The sequence below is a fragment of the Schistocerca serialis genome, chromosome 1 (genome assembly GCF_023864345.2).
Source record: "Schistocerca serialis cubense isolate TAMUIC-IGC-003099 chromosome 1, iqSchSeri2.2, whole genome shotgun sequence".
NCBI lineage: Eukaryota > Metazoa > Arthropoda > Insecta > Orthoptera > Acrididae > Schistocerca > Schistocerca serialis.
The window spans coordinates 965,349,885-965,373,433 of NC_064638.1; the positions used below are offsets into that span (position 1 = coordinate 965,349,885).

Sequence of the window (23,549 nt, forward strand, 5' to 3'; positions counted from 1 at the left end):
CCACTCCTGCCGGCATAGATGGTATTAATTAACTTTAATAATCCTCTGGCCATCGCTAACTCTATGAGTATAGAAATTTTAGAAATAAGACCCCCAGTAATATATTTTCTCCTATCTGCTCTATCTCTGCCCTTAATGCTGTAATTCACATATTCACATTGATAATATGGCTTGGCTATTGTACTTGTTAAATTGGCCCTTCCAAGGACCATTCATTTTAGAATTCTTGTCACTAGTCCTGCTTGTGTTTCGGTTTAGCTACGTTGCACTGTTTATTGATGTCATTTGTGGATGAGATATACTGCTACATTACTTTCTTTTCAGGGAAATTCTTGTATCTTGTTCCACTGCCAATCAGCCGAGGTACTACTTCTGTTAGCGCTGCACTGTCGTCATATTTACATTTCTTATATCCATTTATGTCTGCACAACGTCGGTGGTCCCCTTTTTAGAGATGCTCATTTCTCCTCAGCTGAACCATTCAGAACCGCAATATCCAAAGTCTAATGACAAAATGTGGCACTTACTGAATCAATAGCATTTCATTAGTGAAGAACGTTAGTCTTCATTGTTACCGGATATTCCACCGCAAAATTCCCTCTAACTTCATACACCACTCCTTTGCATACAGATTCTTCCTCAAGATTGTCTCTAGGCATCTCTTCACTATTACTAATTCATGTTGTGAGTCTATATCTCTTTTTCGTAAGCCCACCTCAAAATTCAGTATCTGAGTTCGAAAGCTCTTACATAAACATTAGTATCAAAGGAATTAACATTCGATTGGAGTACCCTTGCCGCTGCTTTCACATCTAACTTTAGCTTCCATGACTGCGATGTTTCGAGTTCTGTTTAGCAGGAATTCTCCCATGCAGCGAAAAAGATGTATCAGTATTCCTTAACGTCGAATGTAGTGATTTAGATGACAAGCAGGACTGTCTCGGACACTTGTAAGTCCGGCATCATGTCTTTAACCTGGGCTCCGGGTATCTCTTACCTTCTGGATTTCCCGAACAGACAGAAAATATTGAGTTCCCGCCACCTTTTTTCGAGTGTTGGTTCTTGAGGAGGACGGAGAAGAGAACTACTTGTACAAATGTTAAGAGCTCAGTTGGAAAACGAGTCCTAAGCAAAGAAGAAAAAGCTGTAAGGTGGAAGGAGTATACGGAAGATCTGTACAAGCGAGATGTACTTGTAGCCACTATTATAGAAATGGAAGAGGTCGCAGATGAAGATGAGGTGGGAGATATTTTACTTCGAGAAGAATTTGTCAGAGCACAAAAGACCTAAGTCGAGACGAGGCACTGGGAGTGGACGAGATTCCGTGCGATCTACTAATAGCCTTGGGGTAGCCAGCCGTAACAGAACTCTCCCATCTGGTGAACAAGATGTATGAGGCAGAGGAAATACCCTCCGGCATAAAATAGATTACAATAATTCCAATTCCAGAGAAAACAGGCACTGACAAGTGTGAACCTTATCGAACTACCAGTCTAATAAATCAGGTTGGAAAATACTCACACGAATTCTTCATACAAGAATGGAAAAACTGGTAGAAGTCAACCTCGGCGAGGAAATACGGAACAAATGACTTCTCTTCGAAGATAGATTAAGCCAATGCAAACCTACATTTACACCATTTGTAGAATTAGAGACAACTTTGACAACGTTGGTTGAAATACTCTCTTTGAAATTCTGACGGTAGCAGGTGTAAAATACAGGGAGTTAAAGGCTATTTACATTTTGTACATAAACCAGACGGCAGTTGTAAGAGTCAAGGGGCATGAAAGGGAAGCAGTGGTCGAGAAGGGAGTGAGACAGGGCTGTAGCCTATCCCACGCCTTATACAGGCTGCACACTGAGCGAGTTTTAAAGGAAACAGGAGACAAATTGGGAGTAGGAATTAAAGTCAAGGGAGAGGAAATAAAGACTCTGATATTTTCAGATGACAGTACGAGACTGGAATAGAAGGGAGAACCGTTCGAGGTACTCAAGGTACCCTCCGCCACCCACCATCAGGTGGCTTGCGGAGAATGGATGTAGATTTAGATGTAATTGTGTCAGAGACAGCAAAGGACTTGGAGAGGCAGCTGAGCGGAATAGACTGTGTCTTGAAAGGAGGACATAAGATGAACGTCAACAAAAACCAATCGAGAATAATGGAATGTGATCGAATTAAATCAGGTGATGTTGAGGGAATTAAATTTCGAACGACACATTCTAGGTAGTAGATGAGTTTTGCTATTTGTGCAGCAAAATAACTGATGATGTCCAAAGTTGGAGAGTGTCGGCTGACAACGGTAAGAAAAACGTTTCAGAAGAAGAGGAATTTATTAACATCAAGTATAGAGTTAAGTGTCAGTAAGTCTTCTCTGAACGAATATGTATGGAGTACAGCCATACATGAAAATGGAACACGGGCGATAAACAGTTTATACAAGAAGAGAATATAAATTTAAAAAATTTGGTGCTACAGAAGAATGCTGAAGCTTAGATGGGTGGAACACGTAACTAATGAGGAGATACTGAACAGAGCTGGGGAGAAAAGATATTTATCACAACCTGACTAGAAGAAGGGACCAGTTGATAGGACATATTGTGATACATCAAGGGTTCACCAATATAGTACTGGAGAGAAGTGTGAGGTGTAAAACTCGTAGACCAGGAGATGAATGCAGTAAGCAGATTCTGAAGGATGTATGTTGCAGCAGTTAGCCGGAGATGAAGAAGCCTGCACAGGACAGAGTAGCGTGGAGAGCTTCATAAATCAGTCATTGGGCTGACGATAGTAACAGGTAGACAAAACTAATTTCGAATTGACTGAATGTTAGTAGCATTTTAGACCTTACTTGCTCACCAGCTGCGACCATCTTTTGTTTGTCAACGCTTTGGTTTCGTTTAAGTTGATGAAGGTTATTTTGCTTTCCTGACATTGTTATTTGATGCCACAACTACAGTGTAAGGATTGTGGAACAATTCTACTTAATTTTATCCATTGCAACCATGGAGATGGATGATTATGGTTACCCACTCAACTATAAGATATGTTTTTGCATCAATCGCGTTTGCTCTCTGTTAGTGCAAATCAGATTTCAGATCACAAAAACGACGTACGGAGAAATTTGTATTATCATCTGGTTATAGTTTTGATGAACCGGGAGTGATTAAAACTAGAGGAAAAAAAAAGGATGAAATGAGATGAAGCTGAAGTCCAAAACTAACAAGTGATCTAGCCGCAATACAATGATGACCAGAGGTATTAATATTCTAATGTGGCCACTTGTTGACTGCACTGTATCTCACAGCAAATATTCTGAGGCAAAAAAAGAAAAAAATGAAAAAAATCGACGCATCACGAAGGAATTAGGCGAGTGGGACGGAAATTGGTATGTAGACGTGCAGGACAAACAAATTATTACAGTAGTCGAAGAACTTGTTGATTTATTCAAGAGAAAGAGCTAGGCAAATTGAGCAAGTCAACAACGCAATGGGTCACGTCTGGCCCTTATGCACGCAGCTATTCGGATTGCCAGTGATTGATAGAGTTGTTTGATATCCTCCTGAGGACTATAGTGCCAAATTGTGTCCAATTGGTGCTTTAAGTCGTCAAGGTTCTTGAGAGGGTTGGTAGGCTCGGCCCGTAGGGTTCCAAACATTCTCAGTTGGGGAAGAGATCCGTCGACGTTGCTGGCCGAGGCAGGATTCTGCAAGGACGAAGACAAGCAGTAGAAACTCTCCCTGTTTGCGTGTGGACGTTATCTTGCTGAAATGTGAGAGAGGGCGGCCTGCCATGAAAGGCAACAAAACGGGGCAGAGGATATCGTCGCCATATAGGTTAGCTGTAAGACTACCGCGGATGACAACCGAAGGTGGCCAGCTATGAAAATACACTCCTGGAAATTGAAATAAGAACACCGTGAATTCATTGTCCCAGGAAGGGGAAACTTTATTGACACATTCCTGGGGTCAGATACATCACATGATCACACTGACAGAACCACAGGCACATAGACACAGGCAACAGAGCATGCACAATGTCGGCACTAGTACAGTGTATATCCACCTTTCGCAGCAATGCAGGCTGCTATTCTCCCATGGACACGATCGTAGAGATGCTGGATGTAGTCCTGTGGAACGGCTTGCCATGCCATTTCCACATGGCGCCTCAGTTGGACCAGCGTTCGTGCTGGACGTGCAGACCGCGTGAGACGACGCTTCATCCAGTCCCAAACATGCTCAATGGGGGACAGATCTGGAGATCTTGCTGGCCAGGGTAGTTGACTTACACCTTCTAGAGCACGTTGGGTGGCACGGGATACATGCGGACGTGCATTGTCCTGTTGGAACAGCAAGTTCCCTTGCCGGTCTAGGAATGGTAGAACGATGGGTTCGATGACGGTTTGGATGTACCGTGCACTATTCAGTGTCCCCTCGACGATCACCAGTGGTGTACGGCCAGTGTAGGAGATCGCTCCCCACACCATGATGCCGGGTGTTGGCCCTGTGTGCCTCGGTCGTATGCAGTCCTGATTGTGGCGCTCACCTGCACGGCGCCAAACACGCATACGACCATCATTGGCACCAAGGCAGAAGCGACTCTCATCGCTGAAGACGACACGTCTCCATTCGTCCCTCCATTCACGCCTGTCGCGACACCACTGGAGGCGGGCTGCACGATGTTGGGGCGTGAGCGGAAGACGGCCTAACGGTGTGAGGGACCGTAGCCCAGCTTCATGGAGACGGTTGCGAATGGTCCTCGCCGATACCCCAGGAGCAACAGTGTCCCTAATTTGCTGGGAAGTGGCGGTGCGGTCCCCTACGGCACTGCGTAGGATCCTACGGTCTTGGCGTGCATCCGTGCGTCGCTGCGGTCCGGTCCCAGGTCGACGGGCACGTGCACCTTCCGCCGACCACTGGCGACAACATCGATGTACTGTGGAGACCTCACGCCCCACGTGTTGAGCAATTCGGCGGTACGTCCACCCGGCCTCCCGCATGCCCACTATACGCCCTCGCTCAAAGTCCGTCCACTGCACATACGGTTCACGTCCACGCTGTCGCGGCATGCTACCAGTGTTAAAGACTGCGATGGAGCTCCGTATGCCACGGCAAACTGGCTGACACTGACGGCGGCGGTGCACAAATGCTGCGCAGCTAGCGCCATTCGACGGCCAACACCGCGGTTCCTGGTGTGTCCGCTGTGCCGTACGTGTGATCATTGCTTGTACAGCCCTCTCGCAGTGTCCGGAGCAAGTATGGTGGGTCTGACACACCGGTGTCAATGTGTTCTTTTTTCCATTTCCAGGAGTGTAAATGTCCTCTCAGATCATCCTACGCCCCGTTCTGTTCTCCTTGATGTAAAGCCATCCTATTTAGGCACACTGCGAGAGTCTCTAATGCCTGTCTTTGTGCTTGCCGATCCCTGCTTTTGCCAGATCTCTCCCCAGTTGTGAACGTTTGGATTGTTATGGACAGGGCAGATTAACCATCTCGGCGTTTGGCAATGTGACGAGCCATATATTCAGAATTTGGCACGAAGTCCCTCAGGAGGACATCCAACAACTGTATCAAACAACTACAAGGCGAATAACTGCTTGAAAAAGGGCTAGAGGAGGACCAGCGCGTTACTGACTTGCTCAATTTATCAAGCTCTCCCTCTGAATAAATGACCCAATTTTTCTGAAACTGTACTCATTCATTTGTCCGTAAATGTAAATCACATCAACCGATTTCCGTACCATTCGGATAACTACTTCGTGGTACGAGACTTTTTTCTTCTTTTCTTTAAAATGTGCTTATGAAATCATCAGCTGCATTCGTATCATTTAACCAAGCCATGAAAGCTACATTGCAATCAGCATTTATAAGAACCTTTTGGTTTATCACAACGAAGAACATGTGAACACAGCGTAAGTGATAGAGATGTCGTCATTCCAAGATATTTTTCTAACCTGCGGCGCGTATTATAATTGCTGTCACACTAATAACTGTTCTATGTCATCGGTACCTGCCTTGATTACGAATAACCATATGCATTCACAATCTGTTTCAAAAGATGTGGCGCGAAGAGATTGTGAAACAAAGGAGAATATGGCCCGTGAATACACGTTGCCGCTTTGTATATTTGAAGTGATGAACGACTGCCTATAGCAAGGATAATAAAAGCGTAATACGTGTAAATGATAACTAAGACGACAGTTACAGGAACGATAAATAACAGATTTGTAGCCAACAATGTATTACCTTGATACTCGGAAGGTTTTTAATTTCTAATGCTACCCAACGCGTGGTTCAGATTTGCGTTGACTACGTCTGTTATTCTCAATTAGTACAGTTAAGTGTTGCATAGCGCGAACGTATGTAAAGCAGTGCACTCTATACAATGTTTTCAATCAGTAATTCTATTAGTTGCGCTAGGTGCAGGAATGCAATTAAACTACATTTAATTAAGGTTCGTATAATTGAAGCATAATTAATTGCTATTACATCATTATGAACTATTCAGGTAAATTACCGTTAATTAATCTTTACAGAATAAGTTAATAGTCTGTCCAATCACATAATACTTCATTAAGATTTTCTTTCTCTGACGTAAGTTACTTTTAGTTATAAACCGAATATTGACAGGCAAGCTTTTACCAACGTGCTTTACTACACATAACTCACGATAGGCTATCGCTTTGTTGGTGGCGTCAGCTGTTGCTATGCTTCAGCATTGTGTCGTCGAAAGCGTAACATTCAGGCCCGGTTAGCCCACATTTTTCCACACAAGCGACTTTGACCCTCCCTCCACCCATACATAAAATTTTCGTTGGTACACTGTTACCAGTGTCAGATTTCGCTATTAATTTTATTACGCACTTTATGCATACAAGCCTTGCAATTTGGCGCCCCTTTCAACGCGGTGTCCGAAGCGGCGGCTTGTGTCTCTTGCGCCTTAAATCGGAAGTGGTAACAGCCACGATTCGTCGTTAAATATTTGGCTGTGATCAAGCTAGACCGGACCGGGTGTCTGTCACCAACGACACTGGACAAAATGCAAATGATACAGAAGTCAAAATAGACCACGCCACCGAATTGTCCCAAAGCGGAAATGTACATTGAGGTGACAAAAGTCATGGGATATCTCCCAACATCGCGTCGGACCTCCAGCAACTCGACATGGAATAACAGGTATTTGGAAGTTCTCTGCAGAAGTATTAAGCCATACTGCCTCTTTAGCTGTCCATAGTTGCGTAAGTGTTGCCGATGCTGGATGTTATGCACAAACTGATTTCTAGATTATGTCCGATAAGTCTTCGACGATGTTGATGTCGGGCGATCTAGGTGGCCAAATGATTTGCTCGAATTGTTTAGAATGTTCTTGAAACCAATCGCGAACAACTGTGGGCCGGTGACTTGACGCATCCTCATCCATAAGAATCCATCGCAGTTTGGGGTCATAAAGTCCATGAACGACTGCAAATGATCTCTAGGTAGACAAGCATAGCTATATCTAATCAATAATCGGTCCAGCTGGACAGATTACCCATCCATTCCATGTAAACACAACCCACACTATTATGAAACCACGGCCAAATGGTTCAAATGGCTCTGAGCACTTTGGGACTTAACATCTGTGGTCATCAGTCCCCTAGAACTTAGAACTACTTAAACCTAACTAACCTATGGACATCACACACATCCATGCCCGAGGCAGGATTCCAACCTGCAACCGTAGCGGTCGTGCGGTTCCAGACTGAAGCGCCTAGAACCGCACGGCTACAACGGCCGGCTAACCACGACCATATCGTACAGTACCTTCATGACATTGGGTCCGTGGTTTTGCGCGGTATGAGCCACACTAGAACCCTAACTATTACTACCTGAAATCGGGACTCATCTGACCATGCTTAAGTTTTCCAGTCGTATAGGGTCTAACTGGTGTGGTCACTATCCCAGGAAAGGCGCTGAAGGCCAATGTCATGCTGTTAGGAAAGGTGTTCGTGTCGGTCATCTTCTGCCAAAGCTCATTAACGCCAAATTTCGCCGCACTGCCCTAACCGATACAACCACCTCATGTCCCATAGTGATTTCTGTTGTTGTTTCACGCAGTGTTGTTTGTCTGTTAGCACTGACAATCTTACACGAACGTCGCTGCTCTCGGTCGTTAAGCGAGGGCTAAGTTGTCCGTGGTAAGAGATAACTCCTGAAATTCGGTGTTCTCTGCACCCTCTTGACACTGTGGACCTCGCCACACTGACTTCCTAACGACTGCCTCAATGGAATGTCTCATGTCTCTAGTTCCAACTACCATTCCGCGTTCGAAGTCTGATAATTCCCGTCATGGGACCATAATCACCTCGGAAACGTTTTCACGTGAATCATCTGAGTACAAATGACAACTCCGCCAATGCAATGTGCTTTTGTATCTTGTGTAGGCTATAATTCCTCCATCTATGTATATGCATATCGGTACCCCATAACGTGTCACTCCATTGTACAGGAATGTCATGTTCCCCCGACATTGTGTTAAGTTAGCCTGTGTGTGGGTGATGCCCTGTCCGTCCACTGCTGACGTTAGCTCCTCCTCTCCAGCGTCCGTTATGGCGCCACCAGTTACATCTGGCTGTAAACTTTGAGAATTCTTCCTACATCGTGTTTCTTTATCCAAAGAACACTTCCATGCACTGCTAACTGGACAGCAGGCTTCTTTAAAGTTGTTAACACGTAACTTATTTACAACCACGTCTCTGATCACAGAGACCCTGTAGTTCGATGTGTGAGCGAATATTCCCATTTCTTCCAAGAGAATCTTGTGATTATTTCACAGACTGTCCTCGGTCACCGCTTATTTTTGGAAATTTCGTGTTTAAGTTGGCGACGTTTCTCAGCGCAGCGATCCACAACAGTTCGTATGGAATGCCCCACGTAACTGCTGGTACATTTGCAAGGAATATTGTAAATCCCAGGTGCCCTCAGGTCAAGATTATTTTTCATAAGACGAAGCATTTCTTTTATTTTTATGGATGGTCGGAAAACTTATCTGATACCTTAGCTGTTTACAACTCTACGTGAACTTGATAGTTTTCACACCGCAGAGTAGAAGCCGAGTTATGTTTTCGTCCTTCTGGCTGGGTTGAAAGGCGTCGCGTCTTGGTACCCTCGTCGGCTTGACCTATCACGGACAGAACACCCGTTCCTTCTGAATACCGTCGTCACGTGATTAATCTCGGAGGCGCGATGGTCCTTGATGTGTGCAGTTGTGGGAATTCCCAGATAGCCTTCAACTACAGGATTTATTTCTCTAAGGAAGCAAGAAGAAAAACGAACAACAGAAATGGAATCTCTACAAAGACCAGAAGAGATCGTTCTGATCTGATAAGAGTAACTGTTACTACTTAAAAAATTGTATGAAGGTGCAAGAGAAAGCACAGAGTCTGTCATCATCTATTGCTCTTCAAGGTCGGAATCGGTTGTGGTTCCAATCGGTCGTGCATCTGCGTTGTTTTCGTCCAGTAGTGCTGTACAGGTGACTCGTTGTTTAGCCAGCGGTAGACTCGACGGCATACTTGGCGGCCCACTCTGCTGGAGGGCTAGAGGCGGCAGTCTCATATAGACCACCCGGAGAATGGATACCCGAAAACAGCCAGCGTCATGTGGCTTCACGAATGCGAAATAGGCCGGCTGTCCGATGATCGTGGTGATCTCCATGATCTCGCAGCGGATGGCGCAGTGAAGTAGAACAGTGTCGGCTGCAGGCACCTGGTGCAACGGCAACCCGCAGAACACTGCCGTGTGGCGTGGTGCCGAGACATCAGGCACCCGAGGTTGAGAAGCCGTCTCGAGACATAGTCGGTATCCACGGTGGAGGTGACAACCTAGGACATAACAGTCTTTGACTGAAATAGCCTTAGCTCCCCCAAGAAACATGGACCTTGCCGTTGGTGGGGGGCTTGCGTGCCTCAGCCGTTCCGTAGGTGCAATCACAACGGAGGGGTATCTGTTGAGGCCAGACAAACGTGTGGTTCCTGAAGAGGGGCAGCAGCTTTTCAGTAGTTGCTGGGGCAACAGTCTGGATGATTGACTGATCTGGCGTTGTAACACTAACCAAAACTGCCGTGATGTGCTGGTACGGCGAACGGCTGAAAGCAAGGGGAAACTACAGCCGTAATTTTTCCCGAGGGCATGCAGCTTTACCGTATGCATGGAGAGCTGCAACAAACCAGTCTCAGGACTGAAGACCACAACAGCAACAACAAATGTCCATTATGATGTTCAGGCTATCTCTCGTCCGAGGTGATGATGAAAACGACGCCCGTTGGCACAGAGGCCCATGTGCATCCGTTTTCGATACACAGGTTGGCCGAGTCGTCCATCGGCTTTCCATTCGACCAAAACATCTAAGAAAGGCATCTACCTGCCTTTTTGCCTTTTCCATTTGCGATGGCAACCCGCAGAACATTGCTGTGTGGCGGGGTGTCGAAACATCAGGCACCCGAGGTGAGAAAGATGGCGAAGGTGTGAATCTTATGCTAAAAATAAAAAAAAAAAAAATTGTATCGGCAACATGTCTGAAAAACAGGGATAGGCTGAGAGGTGCACCCATTCTTAGAAATAAAATAAAAACAAAACAACTGACTATTGCTGGTGACAGTTCCAGCTTTATTCAGCCACTGTAGACCCCATATTTAGAACTCACGAAGGTTTATAGATGTCAACAACGAGTAGCATCATTATAGGTTGAGGAGTGGAAGGGACTGGGTGTATGAGGGTTTACATTTCTCTTATCATAGTACACAGTTTATCCACAACTGAATCATGAACAGATTTATAACAATTTATACAGTTCACAGTAAATATAGAACCTTAAAACAAATCTTTAAGCAACACACAAGAATAACAATTTTTTGTCAGTTATTCCGAGACCGTATAAATGTCTTCACAAATAATACAGAGTAACATGAACCAGTCTCAGAATAATTAAAATACTCAACGAATGAACACGATTCTGCAGAACAAAAGGGCAGTGTCAACAATACTGAAAGCAACAGAATTAATTTACAGTACGAAAGCCAGAAAATTAGTCTTCAGAATGACTAAATAAAATTTTGTAATAGAAGATGGGTGCTCATGCTACCAGAACCCTATACAATCATATAAATAGAGTGCTCAGAATCCATACAAAATAAAGTGTTGAAATGAGCATCAAAAACTAAAAACGTAATAATCATTAGTAATTTATCCCCCAGAACAATGAACAGACCTGAGCACACCAACACGGACGTCCCGTACCTCTAGCCGTCGGGACTGCCCTATCGTATAGTCAGCCACCAACCACCAGTAAGCTTCTCAGGCCCCCCTCCAAATCCTTGCTGTTTCGTTTTCCCACAAAACACTCTCAGACACCAATAAGACAACGGCCGCCCCCTTCTCCATACACACGAGGACATTATCACCAGCTCCCCGCAGCCAGTTGCCATTCGTCTCTCAAGCGCAACATCCCAGACTCCGCCGCTCTGCTGCTGCCCGATCAAATGCCGGACCACAAGTCTACACCGGCTGGCCCACGTTCCATACATAGAGGACCGTTCGCTTGTGTTGCTAGCTTGCTGCTGGGTTTGCAGAAGAGCTTCTATGAAGTTTGGAAGGTATGAGGCGAGGTTCTGGCAGCATTAAAGCTGTGAGTCGTGCTTGGGTTGCTCAGTTGGTAGAGCACTTGCCCGCGAAAGACAAAGGTCCCGAGTTCGAGTCTCGGTCCGGCACACTGTTTTAATTTGCCAGGAAATTTCATATCAGAGCACACTCCGCTGTTGAGTGAAAATTTCTTTCTGGCGTATGACATGTTCAATATACTGTCTGCCATTTCCTGCCACAAGTTGAAATCGAGAAACAAAACAATATACCATAGGGTGTATGTGGTGAGAATGCATTAAGCAATGCCTGCCTCCAATTCAATTACGTTCGTAATTGAAACTCTGAAATTAATGTCTTTCACGTAATTTCACAGCCAGAAATCACACGGATGAAGGGCAGGTGATCTGGATGGCTAGGCTATATGAATATGACAGATGACATTCTAGCGTTTCCGAAATGCCCCTGCAACAGCTGCTTCACTTGCTGTGCAATGTGCGGAGGAGTGAAAACTTGCATAAAAGTGAAACTGCCCACACCGACGCTGTTGAAGTGTTCGAATGATGTTGTTGTGAAAAATAGTCTCATAGCTTTTACCAGTGACGCTACAGATAAAACGATCCGCAGGATTCATCTCCCCAAAACAAAATAAAAAGAAATACGTCCCTACGATAAACGACGCCGTGAACCCACATTACACAGTCACTTTTGTGCCATTAAGTGGTACTGGTTGATGAGCATATGGTTTTTCCGTTTCCCACATTCTGCAATTCTGCATATTATCCACTTCCATGCGAGCAAGAATATCCTAAGCGAATGTTTGTTTTGCTGTTAGGTCAGCAGTAAGCATGTCCGGAATGTGTATGAGTTTGGATGGGTAACAGTGCATGATGATTCCAAGTGCGTTATGTAACGTACTCGCAGGCATGACCAACGTTGGGGCAATTTCCCATGCGCTACATGTTTCCAGGCCACTGCATGAATCTTTCTGCAGTGCTGTGACCTCATCTTCGACAGATGTCTTCTCTCCCTCTGCCACATTCCACTTCAAAACAATCTGTCTTTTCGAATTCTTTATACATTTTCTCATACCCTTGAAAGACATCAGACCATCGACTGTTTTCATACCCCTGAGTGTCTGGAAGCTCTGCAGGACTACTAACGCACAGTCACCATTCATGCAAAACAGCTTTATTGGCAGTACGCTATGCTTCATGGAAACAGTTATGCTGAGCATCTCGGATGCCAACTGAGGAAGAGGACTGTGCTGTGTATCTTTTGGCGTGCATTTTCTGGCGCTTACAGCGCTATCTATTAGAAATTACTCATTAATATGTTTTGTTCCATGATATTGATTTTTTGTTTCTCTCCCTACGTAATAGAACTGCCCTACACAATGGGTGTGTTGTGAGGGAGTAGCACTGGACTGCATTATCGAACTGCTTCCCAGGGCTGACTACATGTCAGGGGTAAGAAACAGTTTTTTCAGCCCCCAATGTGTAGGTTCCCTTCAAGACAGGTATTTTGTGATGGAGTTCTATTACCAGCCGTATCTATCCGTTTCACATAGTAGTCTGTATATGAAGGACAAAAAATCATTTTCAAGCCCTTAATGTACAGGTTCAACCACACAGTAGGAGTGTTCTGCATTATTGGGCTTCCGCAAATTCGGGTGGACATTGTTGGGAAAAGGTTGACGAGCATAGAGGAGGGGATGGACAGGGAGAAGAAGTAGGAGACGATGGATAAGGAGAGAGAGAGGCAGGAGGAGACTGACAGGAAGAGGATGGCAGGAGGAAATAGGCAGAGAGAAAGGGCTGGAGTGAATGGAGGACAGACAGACGAGAGGAGGAGAGAGACAGATAGGGGAAGCAGAAAATGGACAGAGTGTGTAAGGAGGAGCGAATGGGCAAAGGAAGAGAGGACAACAGGACACGAACAGAGAGGTAAGGGAAAGGAGAAGATTACAGGGATGTAGAAAGCGGAAGGAGCGTAGGGAGAGGGGGAGGGAAAGTTGGATAATTATAAGAGAGAGAAGGGATGTCGAGAGAGACGGCGGGGAAAGAGATGGAAAGAGGAAGTGGAGCAGAAGGTGGACAGAAACATGGCTGGAGAAAGAAAGGAAAAGAGGGATGGAAGTGAAGGAAGTGGGGTCGAGGAGAAACATGAACTATATGTGCCAAACGCGCACGCGGGCGCAGCCGTGGGCGACAGGCCAGTGAGAGAGGTACTGTATGTAAGCTGAATTCCTGGTGTGGCGGTGTTGCAGGTGAGCGCTGACGGAAACGCGACGACGAGCGTGCTGCCGCTGCGGCCGCGGGCGCGCGACGCCGGCCGCCACCTGTGCTGCTCCGGCGACAACCCGCGGCTGCCGGCCGGCGCGCGCCGCGACTGCTGGAAGCTCGCCGTCCGCTGTGAGTCGCTCGCTCTCTCCGCTGCTCCAACACCCAGGGCACTCACTGTTATACAAAAGCTGCTGGGTGGTTCACGTGCGTCGTAAGCGCTGTCTACGGCGTTGTGTGGGAACCAGTATTCACGTAGGCAGGCCCTCATCACCGCATGACGTTCCGGCACGTTGTGCTCATAGTGAGGGAGAGGGTGACCTGTTTGAACAGAGGACTAACGAGACGGTGAAAGAGTGGCCTTGAAACAAAGTCCAAGAAGTCGTAGCCTACCAATAGCCACAGTGAGAGCACGACTTAGACGTATCCCAGATGATGTAGAAGTTGCGTTGTCTAGATAAATGAGTTTTCGTATTCAAAAATTTATTGCGATACTAATGTTTTTCCAGGATTTACATAAAAATACAGTTTGTGGAACAATAGTTTATTGTTAGTCCTACAATATTAATTGCTTCATGTGTGGGCCCTCAACCCCAACGTAACGTAGAAGAAAAGAAAAGAAAAGAAAAGGCACTGTAGGCTGTCAGCTTCATAGCAACGCACTTTATATTGCGGGCAGCCACATTTGCATGAATGCATTCTTCTTAAACAAAACCGTAGCAGCTACTGAATAATCTTTTATTAGTACAATTGTTTTCGCAGCATAAATTTGTATCAACAGGCACACCTGAATAGAAAAAAAGTAAGTTGGGGGCTAGATTGTTAATTTCAATTGTTTTTACTTAGTTTTACTTTTTATTTATTTATTTAGACAAGAAGTCCAACGAAATAGATATGTAACTTCAGTGATGTTTCGATACCAAATATACGAAGTAGACATTATCCATCAAGACAATCGGGTACGAAATAAGCAGATTACACACATTCGAATCATTTACAATGAAGCGTAGAAATTATTGGACACTCCCAGCACTCTCAGTCAAATTGTCTTAAAACGTCCTTAAAATGAACGACAGTCAAAGTACGTGTGGCGATATGAAGAAGACGGCCATGGTGAATACTTGACGTTCAGGTTCAAAGCTTGTTTTTAAAACGTGATTCAATAGTTTCCATTCAGTTGTTGCGTAAATATGAGCTTGTGCAGCCGGTGCAATATGCATGACATGTTATGTAAATGTTTTTGTGGATCTTATTTACATTTGTAGAATAATCTGTCACGACTTAACACGATTTACTGAACATGTGGTGGGATATAGCAAAGGTGCGACGTCGAGTCACGAACCGGGCATGTAGTCTTGACGAAATGTATGTGCAATCTGCCCGCTGCCAAATAGGTCGCTGAAAAAAAAAGTCTCTGACTGGATGCAAGCTGACTTTATTCTTCCAATATTAAGCGTTTCGGACACTGCTGTCATCAGATATCCTGGAACATCGTGTTGCACATTAATAAAAGAGGTACATGTTGTAGTAGTAATGATGATAAGCAGAGTCTACTTATGATAGTTACTAGTGGGGCGTGGCGCCTTATATCGCTCCTGCCTAGAGCCTGCCAATTGGGAAAATGACTGACGCATGCACAGTGACAGATGGTCTCAAGCGGATTCAGCCGACTCCACCAGAGTCTAGTAGTGCACAGACACATTCAAAACCAGGTCAAGAGAATGTTTTTTGTGAATTGTTCTGTTTATTTCTTTAAGACTTTTTCATTTATTTGTGTTCGTGCAGTTTTGTATACGTTTTTAATAGTGTGAGTGATGTGTAAATGTGGTCTACAGTAAATATATAGATCACTCTTATACTGACAAACGCTGCACGAATTAGCGTGAGAAACTTTTAAGACAGTGTGAATGCAGACGACGGGGAATTTTGTATCATAATATGTTAAGTAAGTTTATGGTAAAAGGAAAGCTAATTTGAGTGCAAATGAAAATAGTTAATAACATACAGTATAAAGAAAATATCAGAATTTTAAATATTTATTTCGGGAAAAAGGACAGTTCGAAATCGTGTTATTTGTTGATTGGTTAGTCATGAAAACCGCGGACTAACGCGGGAGAATAATGTTTTTGTATTGGCCTTAAAGAAAACTGGCAAGTCAGAACAGAGTATTTTTCGCGCGTCCTTTCTCTTGGAGATAGAGAATGCTTACAGCAGTCTAGGTAGTCAGAGTCCAGCATTTAAATGCTACGGCCGTGTGTAGAATGAGCTCCGAAGGAAGTTATAATTTGCCAGTTTTAGTTGTGCTACATGTTTCAAAACCGTTTTAAAGTAAAGGGATATTTATTCCTGTGTGTGTTTTAGAAATCACGGATTTATTAAGTAATTTTGTGTATGAGAAAAGACAGTAATTCCGCGTCGTATATTGGACAGATCGGTAACTAAAAACTTGAGTTCATTAGACACCGATAAACTTAATAGTTTGGCGAGTATTTTCATTAAAGAACAATCTGAGCTTAGTAGCTGTTCAGATTTCGGGAAATAAGTTGCCATAAACTTATTAACGGGAATTAATGGGTTTGTGCATGACTGTGTTAAGATTAGCACGGACATGACACTGAACGTGTACATTATTAAGGTTCAGAATGTACCAAAATTTTCTCAATATTTACACCTTTCATTCGAAATTGAGATCTTTTCCAGATTCATGGAATAGTTACGTTGTATGCAACCTGGTACGAGTTTCAGTACGGTAGGTTCCTGCTCGGCTTTCCTACCGGCGACATGCTGCAACGAGTTCAAGGGTAGGTGCAGATAATGGACGAAAGGAACCACGCCGCCGCACTACAACAACATGCCATTGTTCTATCTTTGTGCAGCTTAATGTCCTAGGATACCTGATGATGGCAATGTCTGAAACTCGTAATATTGGAATCTACCTCAGAGACCTCTTCAGCATTCTGCAGCGTGCACATACGAAGAAGATATATTTATGTGTGTTTGCATAAGTTCCGATGTTGCAAAATTACATCTGCCAAAACCGGCCAGCAAAAATAAAACTACAATTAGCGATACTGTCTGTTCAAGTTTTCACTTCTATATTGCATATTACTCTACATTACCCCCATACCTGAACGTGTCATGCATGAGCTGTAGAGAGATTCTCTCTGTCCAAAAGTAACTCACAACTAGGAGCTCGGAAAGATAATGAAACTTATTGACTTCCAGCAATTAATGGAGGGGATGCGCAGAAAGGCGGGAAATTGGGCCGCTTCCTAGGTGACGCGGAATGTAATAAGTAAAGGTAAGAAAGTAGGAAAACTAGCGTCGGGTAATCAGCCGCTGAAGCTGTAAATAGTTTTACTGGTTCAGAGTTACGACCGGCGTCGTGCAGTTAGCAGCCCATCTTCAAATGTACAAGACTGCAAAATTGAAAATGAAGAAGTTATAATTAGAGATCGTATAAGAATTGTTGCTAAAACAAGAACGTAAGAGAACTTACACCGCTACTCACGTGGTCACCACTCGCTGCGAACCCTAGGCGGTGGACAGGTGATGATGCAGGTGATGGTGCAGGTAAAGATGCAGGTGATGGTGCAGGTGATGATGCGGTGGTATAAGGAAACCTTGCGACCGTCAAACTACAAGAAAAAGTGAAGCCATCTACAGATGAACAGTGTAAGAGGTGACTGATAAGTCCGAACGTAGTAAAAAGGTGAATGCACAATATGTAAGTGAACAGAGATGATTAAATGTACATAGTCATAGTATAAAATAACATAGGCTTACAACTCCCCGAAACCGATTGTGATTTTGAACCAATAAACATATTTGCAACTGCAGCTGTTGATTATCTGACTCTTCTATGAAGTTCAGTTGCGGATATCCTTCTTACCACATCTGATGCAGTAGAACAAAGTTACGGGTACGGCATAGCGCATTCATTATGCGTGGAAGATTCGCCCTTCTGACATATTGGCATAATTAACTGTAAATAAAATACAATATACATAAAGCAGTGTATTAGCGATGAGTGATAATCAGTGACTATACTGACTCCCTCAATTATGGTCTGCTACCAAGACTATAATTATTCTCCAATGCTTTTGCTAGTAACAAATTTTTTAAGGGTTTTCTAAAAGTTGGCAAAGTAGCTTCTGCATTTTTCGTAGTATAATTATCAATGCACACTACTCACTGTCACGATCATCTTGGTGTCTGCCTTATTTGTAGTTTATTCTACCATTTATTACTTTATTTCGGAACTAAAGGCTGTAGCTAGTTATCCTACAGACAACGGAATCCGCCGTCTTTGCCGCATCCAAACATCTTACCCTTCTCTAGTATCCAGGAAAAGCCAGCGCAATGGTTCACGCATACGTAACCGTGCATTCAGCGGCCTGTGACAGATCTCCTTCCGGACAGGTCCCTTCTCGTGTTTACAATACACGCCCTCATATAATTAGGCAGTGGGCATCACCTCACAAGGTGTCCTGATTTTCTAGTCTTGCCTCCACATTTAATGGTACACTGCACCGCATGTTCCTCAATTGCAGTAGCAGGGAGTCTGTCGCTCGTTTCTGTAGTTGAAACACAAGTACCACAGACAAAGATGGTCATGTACAGGTAGACTTTGAATCCTGCTGATATCAGTTTTTGCGACATTTGCTGATTAGCATGGCAGCATGTCTCAAGCACCACATTGCTGCGGGAAGGCTGCTTTGAGCAGAGTTGATTAGTAGAGAATATCTCGCCCGGAGGCCAGCGACGTACGAGGCGCCGTTTTCCAGACAGCCCCGTCGTGTCTCTGGAGCTGGGCAGCGGCCTCAACACCAGCGCCATCCGCGAGGGCGACGACGTGTACCTCGAGTGCCGTGTGCGGGCCGACCCCTGGGTCACCGACGTCGTCTGGACGCACGACGTGAGTACGGCTGCGCACTGCCGCGCTACCTGGGTACAGCGATACTACTGATATATCGCAGTTACTGCCTTCGCAAGTGAGTAGTAAGAGACTATTGGCGGCAATCTTAACACCATTTGATAAAGAAGAAAACACATGGTTATTGAACGATAATCCGGAAAGGTTATACAGGGTGTGAGGTCATCTAGAATGGAGACTGACACAGTGAAAGTATACGACAATAGCAGAAAATTTGTTTCAGTAAACATGGATCCGTAAACCACTTGCGAGATAATTGTAGATGTATGGTTATGAGTTACTACTGACTGAAGTAGGAAATATTGTTCTAGTACAAATATATTTTAATGTATTTCGATTAACTTCCTATCTGGCCACTCTCAAATTTTACCGAGGGCCTGCTTTAACGGATAATAAAATTCTACTTCACCGTGTTATAGTTTAAGAATCAATTAAATGGCTAGACTGTACAGTTCGCAGTTCTAGTTATTCAATCTTAAAAAACGATAGCACTGTACATTTTACTTCAGCGATGATCCCAGAAGATTGAAGTCAGGTGATATTTGAAGTACAGGCCCTCCTCTACCTATCCATCTTATACTATACTGGTGAGTCAGGTGCCGTGCTACATCAGCAGCAATATGTACCAGAGCCCAGCCATTCACGTTCCCTGACCAAAGGTGAAATTATCTTCCAAATTACATGGGTTCTAAATCGACAACGCCATATTTCAAATACTTATTCTATTGACTACAACAATACTTTTAGCTTAAGCCAGTAACCAAACATTCTAAGTTTCCTCACAGAAAGCTGTTTTGCTATGACCTGTATTTACAGGAAAGTTTTTGTTTTCATCATCGTATACTTTCACTCTTGTCAGTTAACGGTATAAATTATTTGTTATTATTATTGCATAATTACTGTAACATGCAACATTCTCATTTTACCATTTCGTATACATTTTGTACTAAGAAGAATAAATGTACGAGGAGTACCATGTTAAACATTGTGCTGTACAAACGTAAGACTTAAGCCCATACATACGTGGTTTATTAGGTAGCTCCTAATGAAATTAATGTAAAATGAATGAAAACTTGACTACTAACTGTAAATTAGTTTCTCTGTGCTAGAAATCATCTACAGATCGTAAAATATCTAGATGAAGTCTCATAATGTACAATCAAGTACTAAGATTTAAGATTCAGTAGTTTACAGGGGGGGGGGGGGGTTAGATGTCATCTTACACCAGCAGCAGAATGTACTCAGTACTTAGTTGTATAATATATGACGTGTTGCACTCTGTAACGATATTTTAAGGTCTGAAGATGATTGCTACCAAAATCGAAACTGTTAATACTATTTTGTAAACTCCATATTCACACAAATGAAGGTTATATTGAAAATTAAGGTCGCTTTTCCACAGTCTTGAGCATGAAAAGCCACTTAATGTATGGGTTTTTCAAAAAGATTGATCTGATTTCACAAGACTGCGTGTTCTTGATGAATATAGATAGAAACTTGGAGTGAATTTTAACTTAGGCAAGGGGCAACAAAATTTTAATTTAGGAAGAATCATCACATTGGATAAAATTTCCTTTGGCTTACAATCTGCGTCACAAGAAATAAAACACTCGAACTTTCGACGGCTGTCTTCGTTATCATTATCAGCAGTAAAAACGATACACTGCCGTGACTGACACCATGTTCCGCTTATACAGGCACGACTGCAGCGTCTGGAGCCTTCCAGAGGAGGCCAACTGAGCATGCACGGAAGGCGATCTGGGCAACTCGCAGCAGGTCCGACCCACCGTGGGACCGATGACGTCAGGTGGGGCGAGGAGCTGGCGCCACGTTTGAAAGTGTCATTCCTGCCACCGCACATGTGTGAAGCATCCTTCTTTGCTGTCACCCGACATACAAAGCCGTAAAACCATGTCCTAGTATTTGTGTACACTCGGTCTCGGTTATATATGTTGTGTCTGTCTCCATCACAATGAAATCCCTATGAGGTGACGCCAGATTTGCCAATCACTGTACAGGAAATCAGCGCACAATGACTTTTAACTGGACGCTATTAGTTTTCAGCATCCTTTACACAAGAAACGGCGCTGATTACGTAAGTTTACAGAGTAAAGCTCATGGCTGACGGCGACCACCTATACTCCAAATTGCAACGTTTCAGACGAGTGTTCAGAGACGATGATTATAGCGAAGGAGACATTACAAACGCTTTCAGATACCACCGATGGAGGACGCCTCATGAATCGGCAGAAATGGCCAGACCGGCTGCTTTCGTATCATAATGTGGGGCAATGAATAACAAAGTTTCTACGGAGATAATTACTGAGACCAACTTTCGAGCCCACTTGTGTGGTATGAGATATGTTGCGCCCAGTTAAACATAGGCTTTAGAGTGCCTAATGTATATGGCGACCTCTGCGAATGCGACAGAAGCTATGTATGTCAAACGATTCACACTGTTGCCGAGTGATGTATTGAGCAAAAGTGCTGTATTAACCAAAGGGAGCTTGAGAAGTCGGCCATAAACTAAGACTGCCTGGAAAATGGACGTAAAATACAACTTGAAAAGACAATAATATAGGCTGATGCCTCAGTATATTGGCAGCGGAGATTAGATTAAACAGCAACAGTTTTACCTGAGACCAGGAGTATACAACTAATAGGGCGTGAGGTGGGTTTGGATATCAAGTGAAAGCTAAGACAAATATTTGAACCTTGTACAGAGGAGGGAGCGGCAATTTCAAACGTGGCGCCGACCCCTCGCGCTACATGACGTCATCGGCCCCACGCAGGCCGGAGCTGCTGATAGCTGCCCAACACGCCTTCTGTGCACACGTCGGTTCTGCCCTCTCCTGAGGATTCCGGACGATGCAATCGCACCTAAATAAGTGGAACACTGTGCCAGCCCCAGAAGTCTGGTTTTTTGTACTCCTGATAATGATGGAGAAGACATCCGTCGTCAGCTCAGCATTTTATGTGAAATGACGTGGCTCGTAAACCGAGAATATTTCATTCAGTGATGTCACCAGAAAAAGACTCCATGGACTGAACCATCCAATTACACAAGGGGTACATCTTTTACATGCATTCTCATACAATATTAGGTACTTTTTTCACAGTTAACTTTTCAATTAAAGTTTAACTCTATGTTTTACAAAAAGATTAAATGTGTTTTATGTCCAGTTGCGCAGTGTGGGTTCTGTGCACTCCTCATGGCCGAGTCATCGTCACGGCAGTTCATAGGAAAGGTATTACTTGTAGATGATAGGGTAGTGGTGCTCAGCCAAATTGAAATACGATATTTTCTGCAGAATCCAGCAATTGTTGAAGCCATATCTTCAACAAATCCAGGAATGTGTTTCCTGTAACTGTATTTTCTGAGAGGAATGGGCACTAACTTTTTTCTTCACAAACGACGCAAAACACATTAAACTGTGAAGAGTCCCATTTTTGCTCGTATGGAATATGTGTCTATAGTGTTTGACGTTTTCTTGCGTCCTTAACTGTATGCTTCATATGAAAATAAATTATTTTCCAATTTTCCTGTCAGAACTAATTTACGAAACACTACATGTTTATCACCACATGAAGGGTTTGCAGCACCTAAATACTGTATGATGTGAAATGTAAATGTTGCTACAAGACATGCAAGATAAACACTTGATAAGCGGCTAACTGTCCGCTGGAATAACGACACGACTTCTTCGGGCTAGGTGCAATATATTCGAAGTTTTGACCGAGCTCGCAGAGAAAATTGAGGAATTCCCCTTACATAAGTAACTTCAAGGGGTGTTGATAAAGTCTTAACTATCATAAAGAAAAAAATAAGTCTGCAGCCACGAAAACATTTTGAGTAGGAATATGACGTGGCTCCATGGTATTAATACTCTACTTATTCAAACTTGAATACGAGACATTATTCACGACTGTGAAAGACTTGGCGGATACCTTGTTTATCGAGGTCTGCGTTTTGGCTGCTCATAATAGAACCCTCGTCGATAATGACCTTGTAGTCATTTTGGAAATGGCTTTCACATAATTGTTTTCTCATCCGAGGAAAGAGTGAGAAACCTATGGGTTCTGTTTGAAGTCAAGACCACGGATTTTGAGCCAAAATTTGATAGCCCATGAACATGCATGTATGACTGTGCCACGTGCAGCATGAGCTAGTGTATGGTTACTCGTGTAACCTGGTCCATGACTGATTTTCGATATCTCCTTGATTCCAATATACTGGTCTCGAGCACACCACCGAACCACTTTATCACGCAAACGTGCATTGTTGCCGTATGAACGCATAAACTCGGCATGGTTTGAGGCAGTGTTGATCCCTTATAAATGCAGAAAATTAATTATTGTACCAATCTGCACTTTATCAAGGGTTAATATAGTTTCATTTTGGTTCCTCTTTTGGAGAAGTACGATAGAGTGGTGCGGCCAATAGGTGTGTACCAGAACTGCTGACATTTACCTGCAAGCAAACAAAAAATTAATTACGGAACTTTATTTGAAAAGTAATTAAGCAAATCAATTTAAAACTTTTTCACTACAGCTGACAGCATCACGAAACTGCTGGTGCCACCGTTGATTCGTCTGACCTGTAGGAGGTGCGGTGCCTGTGCTGTCGACGAAACTCTCGAACAGTTGCAGCTGAACTGCCACTGCTAAAACGACGAACGCATAACGGATTTAGTTGCTGAGTTACCGCCATCCGTTTC

At 43.8% G+C, this 23,549-nt stretch overlaps 1 protein-coding gene across 1 annotated transcript in view; it reads left to right on the forward strand.

Moving 5' to 3' along the window:
- The window catches only part of LOC126452917 (hemicentin-2-like), a 716,817-nt gene that overhangs the window by 533,869 nt on the left and 159,399 nt on the right, over positions 1–23,549 (forward strand). The window contains exons 7-8 of the mRNA XM_050091124.1: positions 13,883–14,027; positions 18,683–18,813. Of these exons, the coding sequence (XP_049947081.1) occupies positions 13,883–14,027; positions 18,683–18,813 (276 nt within the window). The remainder of the gene's footprint in view (positions 1–13,882; positions 14,028–18,682; positions 18,814–23,549) is intronic.